This window comes from Pseudophryne corroboree, chromosome 1 (assembly GCF_028390025.1).
Source record: "Pseudophryne corroboree isolate aPseCor3 chromosome 1, aPseCor3.hap2, whole genome shotgun sequence".
In the NCBI taxonomy this organism is placed as follows: Eukaryota; Metazoa; Chordata; class Amphibia; order Anura; family Myobatrachidae; genus Pseudophryne; species Pseudophryne corroboree.
Genome location: NC_086444.1, coordinates 480490709 through 480497080, shown reverse-complemented (window position 1 = coordinate 480497080; position 6372 = coordinate 480490709). Strand labels below are relative to the sequence as shown.

At 39.9% G+C, this 6372-nt stretch overlaps 1 protein-coding gene across 1 annotated transcript; it reads right to left on the bottom strand.

The window, feature by feature from the left end:
• Positions 1 to 3806: 3806 nt before the first annotated feature.
• Positions 3807 to 5080, bottom strand: LOC134908831 (putative nuclease HARBI1). The gene is made up of 2 exons (XM_063915031.1): positions 4327 to 5080; positions 3807 to 4242 (listed from the first exon to the last, which is right to left on the bottom strand). The coding sequence occupies exons 1-2, from the start codon at positions 5069 to 5071 to the stop codon at positions 3839 to 3841; spliced, it is 1149 nt and encodes a 382-aa protein (XP_063771101.1). The 5' UTR covers positions 5072 to 5080; the 3' UTR covers positions 3807 to 3838.
• Positions 5081 to 6372: the final 1292 nt, after the last annotated feature.

Here is a 6372-nt window from a genome sequence, read left to right as displayed (position 1 = left end):
AATTTGCAAACATCCGCCCCCAACGTATTTTTGCTCATTCGCACACATTATTACACAAAGTGGGCGTACGCCAAATGACATCGCAGCAATGCGAAATCGTCGCAGCAATGCGAACCCATCGCATTAACACATACTTCTTCGTAAAAATACTAAGTTGTAGTAGATTTACACATTTTTCAGTTAAAGTGCTCACTTTTGCAGAGAAACGCAGCTGAATTTGTTTTTTTACTATTTCGTGGACTAACACCTTCCAATTAAAAGTCCACAAGCCCTCATCAATAACAAATCCAATTAGTGAATGATTTGAAATGTTCATGATCAATTAAGTATTTGTTTAAATACCTGAAGAACACTTTGTAGCCATAAAAGAGCCTCCTTTTATTAACATGTTTAATATAAATATAGATGTTTGCAATGTGCTTGTTCTAATGTGTTTTCTGAATTTATTAAAGTTGAGTTTTTGTATGTGAATGAAGGTGTTTGCATGTTTATTTAGCCAATAACATGTTTTAGTTGGTCTTTTAAAATAACTTACGTTAGTTGTTTGAAATGTTTAAGGTAAGAAATGTTTGTTATGCAATCTGGTGTTCCTTTATTGCATTAATAAATAATAAGGAGTCGCAAAAGTATTTAAATGTAATAGTTTATTTTTTTTCTAAAGTTGAATAATGTTATTTTTTTTAAAAAAACAAACAAACAATTAACATATTTTTTCCATGTCGTCAACAAGTGCCAACAAGGCCTGGAGATGGTGCCTCATATTTGTAAAAATATACTGTAACGATGTGGGATCTCCAACGGCAACATCTGAAATTAAGAGATAACATAAACATTACTAACTTACTCACATTGCTTATTATCCAAGCAAGGCACAAAGCACACTTTAATGCATGCAGGTCCAAACTGCATTCCTCCTGCTTGTGTGAAACTACATATACCAGCATGCGTTGACTCAGTTTTGGGGCCAGGGAATGCCAAACCTGTGTAAGGGCATGCTGGGATGTGTAGTTTTTCCACAGTTGCAGTTGCGCAGTTTGGACAGGCCTGCTTAATGGCAAAGTTGATACATCATGACTGTTTTATGGTACAATCATTAGCATAAAAAAACGCAAGCCTGCTCAGTCTTTTTTTGTTACTTATTCCAATTTTAAAGACCATGGGCTACATTTACTACTATGTGAGTTCATTTTAAGATGTAGCGTTGCCCATAGCAAACAAGCCAAAATAAAATTATTATCTTGTAGAAGTGGTTCCCCAATTGTAAAGATTAATTGTATTGGTTGTTATGGGCGACATCCCATGTTAAAGTTATGTTCCATCTTCGTCACTGTTACACCATGTTGGCATTCATTACCATCTTTTTGTTTTTTGTTTATTTTAAAGGGGTTTGGTCCTGCCTCCTCACACTGCATATCAACATCTTCCGAAGGCCAACATATCATAGCATTCCCACACTCCCTGAAAGCTGCCCTTACTAAATAAGTGCAAACAGGTTTGACTAGAACAATTAGTCATTTTGTGAATGTAACTTTCACACAACAAATCAGTGTGTCATTAGGCTGCATAACAAAGTGAAGCATGTGATTTGTAAGTGCAAATATTCAGACTACACAGGCCCAAGTGTAAAAGGCCAACAACATACTAAACTCCACTCAGGTCTAACTGTTTACCATAAAAACTAACACATATAAACCCTGTTGTCCTGGCAACCCTGGCTACCTAATGAGTGTCAACCTAGAGTGGACACACAAAACATTGCACACATACACACTGTACATATAATGACACTCACAAATATGTAAAGGCAACATGTACACCATGATGAAAATAACAAATATTTGTCCAGGGTCCAAGAATTCAAACAGTACAACACTGCATGTTTTGGCATTGTAAGTGTAAGTGGGTAATCATTTTTAAAAATCAAAAAATAAACTTACTTTCCACGGCAACATCAAGACTCCCTGAACGGTCTTCAGGGGCTTCCTCTGCCCATTCACTGGGTGGGGATGTTGGCTGGATGGGGGAAGGCGGCTGGATGGGGGAAGGAGGAGGGATTGGGGAAGGAGGAGGGATTGGGGAAGGAGGAGGGATTGGGGCAGGAGGCTGGATGGGGGAAGGAGGCTGGATTTGGGCGCAAATTTCAGAGGGGGGGTCTGATTGAGAGGGCGAGGGGGGCGGAGAGAAAGTTAAGGCAATAGAGGGTGAGGGGGGTTCAGATGGGGATGTAGAAGTTGAAGGAGAAGGGGTATGGGAAGGAGGAGAAGGGGTCCCAGAAAGAGATGGAGAGGTGTGGTGAGAAGGGGAATGGAAAGTGGAGTGGGCCAGGGAAGCTGAGGGGGACTGGGAAGATGAGGGGGACTGGGAAGATGAGGGGGACTGGGAAGGGGAGGGGGACTGGGAAGATGAGGGGGACTGGGAAGATGAGGGGGACTGGGAAGGGGAGGGGGAGTGAGAAGGGGAGGGGGAGTGAGAAGGGGAGGGGGACTGGGAAGGGGAAGGGGGCGGAGAGGTCTGCCATTGTTGTTGTCCTATAATGATATTTTTGACAACATTTAGTTTACATGTGAAATTACATAGTAAACAATTTCAATATTCAATGTTCTGTTCCATGTAAAATACAGTGTTTTTTAGAAATGAAAATCAAACATGTATAAATCCTATTCATGTTGGCCACAGCAAACAAAATGAGTCATAACTTTTACTTTGAAGCTCATTCCGTAATCTAGTCCATTGAGTCATATTGATTGGTCTAGGCAACATCACCAGATCACTATTCAAGGCACCTTATTATATAGGCAGCAATGATCAAGTATTTGGGACCAGTTTCCTGGCTGGTTATTAATTCTTGAAAACATGCACTTGTTTGGTGTCAGTTTGCTACAGTCAGTACTGTTTGGCCTAACCACACACACTGTCCTATTTTGTAAAAAAACACACTCAGCGTTGCAATTAGCCTACCACTTAGTGTAAATTTGCACAATGTTTGCTAATATTCTTATGTAATGTAACTTACGTCGTGTATGCATAGAACGAATTTGCTGGCGGATCTCCGCCAACAGCTCGGGAGTCCTCCTGCGGAGATCACTCCATCTCCTCTCAAGTTGAATGATTGACCGCCTGCTGCGGACGCGAGTCCGCAGCAGGCGGCGGACCTCCGCGTAGGCCTCGCGCTTCACCCGATTTGGGATGAAGCGCCCAACGCGGCCTACGTGGCGGTCCATCACCGCAACCAGGACGCGGAGCTCACGCCTGGTGAACGGTGCAGCACGCATCTTGGCAATGGCGTTTTCCTTATTTGGGCATATATTTATAGCGTCTGTTAGCATGTGATTGGTCATAAATCTGTTGTCATTTCTAATAACTTTATTGATCTTTGCAATGCTGTGAAGAGCAGTGTTATTTCGCACGAGCGGAAAAACGCATCCGCAGAAGTAAATTTTTGCATAAAAAAAAAAATAAAAAAAAAAAACCATAACACAAACAGACACAGAGACACACAGTTTTGAATAAAATTCTAAACATATCTGTGTACTCACCACAGTTTGTGTGATCATTCAGCTGGACAGTCACAAAGTGGGCAAGATTCAATTTCATTTGTTTTTGTGTTTGTTTAAATAATCAAGGTTTTAGGATATAAAACAAATAAGGACACTATTTAGCCACATCACATTATATTTTGTACTAATCTCAAATTGTAAGCTTAACGTGTTAACGGATTTTTACTTTTTTTAAAATGACAAATAAACAAAAAATCCTAAACCATTACACAATGACCTTACAATCTCAAACAAAATGTCAACATTACAAACAAAACATAAGCATACTGTGCTTTGTTTTTTCAACATACAAATAAGATAAAAACACTATACCTGAAATATTCGGCAACAATCCTTGCCCTCACTTGGCTCCCCCTCCGTGTAACACTCCCACCACCGAAGTGTCGAACAACCCCTGGCTCCTCATCAGGCAATTCCTCTGCCTGAGGAAGCTCTACACTACTCCTTACCGCGATATTATGTAGTATTGCGCACAGGACCACTATTTTACTTGCCATCTCCGGCAAATACATGATGTCGCCACCAGTGCGGTGGAGCACACGAAACCGCCCTTTAAGGACACCAATTGTGCGCTCCACCAGCTGCCTAGTGGCAGTAAGCGCGGAGTTAAATGCCATCTGTGGTCCTGGCCTGGGATTACGGTAAGGAGTCATGAGCCAGGGGGTGCAAGGATATCCACGGTCTCCTGTTTGAGGAAAAACCTTAAATTAAAAAGAGTATATTCAAAAATTTCATTTATTTTTAAGATAAAAAATATCTACAAACTCACCCAATAACCACATGTCTGCTCGTTGACTTGCTCTTAATCTCTGCCATATCCCTGATTGTCTAATGACATATGCATCATGTGAACTTCCAGTAAACTTGGCATTCAGGGAAAGGATCTGGAGGGATGGCCCACAAACAACCATTACATTCAGAGAATGAAACAGTTTCCTGTTTCTATAAATTTCTTCATTATGTCTTGGTGGCTGAATAGCAACATGTGTGCCATCCACAACCCCAATAACATGTGGGAAGCGACTACCACCTTCCTCAAATTGCCGCTTCACCACATCTAGGGCACCAACATCCAAAGGCATATCAATGAATTGCTTCACCCGCTTTAGGAAAGCCTGGCAGACACGCCGCAGGACCTTACTGAACTGGCCCTGCGACATGCCAACCAGGTCTCCCACAACATGTTGATATGAGGCTGTAGCCAAAAAATGTAACACAGCAAGGAATTGTGTCAATGGTGGTATTGCTGTAGGATACCGAATTTCAGACTCCAGATCACTCTCTATTATGGAGAGAGTGTCTAGGATTAGATGTGGTGGCAGCCTGTATCTACGCACCACCACATCATCTGGCATCCCAAAAAGTAGGACACGGGTTCTGAAAATTGGTGGCCTAGCACGCCTCCGTTGCCTTGGTTGATGAGGAGCCGGTTGTGGTTGTGGGGCTGGCGGTTGGGGTGGGAGTGCTGGCGTGGGTTGGGGAGGTAGGGCTTCTGCTGCGATAAATATCGACATAACACACTTTTTTGATATAAAAACAAAAAAATGTTTAATACTCCAAAATTATTTATTAAAAAATATACAAACAATAAATGTATAAAAAAAGGTGGAGTCAACTTACTGCAGGAGCGTACGACATTATTTCTGGGTTCAATTCAGGAACAAAATTTAAAAAATAAAAAATAAACATATGTTAATGTGAGAAAAACCAAAAATGTTAGTTTCTAGATTTCTGAGCATCAAGCACATCACAAACACCATAAAAACAAATATAAATAAAAATTAAAAAAAGGAAAAAAATCAATCAAGTAACAAAAATAAACCATTTAGTAGCTAGGCAAGGCAAGAAAAAAACTACTTTGCAGATCAATCCAGGTAAGAAAAAATACTTGTCTTTACAAAATGGCAAAGAAACATAATAACAACACTTTGAACAAACACAAACAGGCACCAACACAGGCAAAGGGCACTTACCTGATCCAAAATCAATAAAGTTTTTGTGTTTTCTTGCACACCAAAAACTCCAAATATACAAGGGTTTCCTCACCCAAAAAACAACTCCTACAAGAGAACAAAAATGACAGTCAAAAACAACATACAGACCATTCAAACAAACAAACAACAACACAGGCAAAGGGCACTTACCTGATCCAAAATCAATAAAGTTTTTGTGTTTTCTTGCACACCAAAAACTCCAAATATACAAGGGTTTCCTCACCCAAAAAACAACTCCTACAAGAGAACAAAAATGACAGTCAAAAACAACATACAGACCATTCAAACAAACAAACAACAACACAGGCAAAGGGCACTTACCTGATCCAAAATCAATAAAGTTTTTGTGTTTTCTTGCACACCAAAAACTCCAAATAAACAAGGGTTTCCTCACCCAAAAAACAACTCCTACAAGAGAACAAAAATGACAGTCAAATCAAAGAAGCACAGTTTTATTTACAAAAATGGACTTGCTAAATATATATCTGTTTTTAAATAAAAATTAAAAAAAAACCAAAATAAAAAAACTTTGAATTCAAAAAATTACAAAGAAGATTTCCAGAATACTCACAAACGAAAAAACGCAACAAAAAAATGTCTATACTCAAAACGCAAACGAAAGGACAAATGTATGCTTGACAATTACTCACTCTGCAAATTCCTATAGCACCTTCACGCACAAGCCAACAAACTCAAGTGAAACTCCAAACTACCTACACTCACAGCGTGCAAAGTAGGCCCTTAAATAAGCAGTGCAATCATTAATCAGATTAACAGTGTACACCTGTGTGAATTAACGATACGCACGTAGGTATATAAGC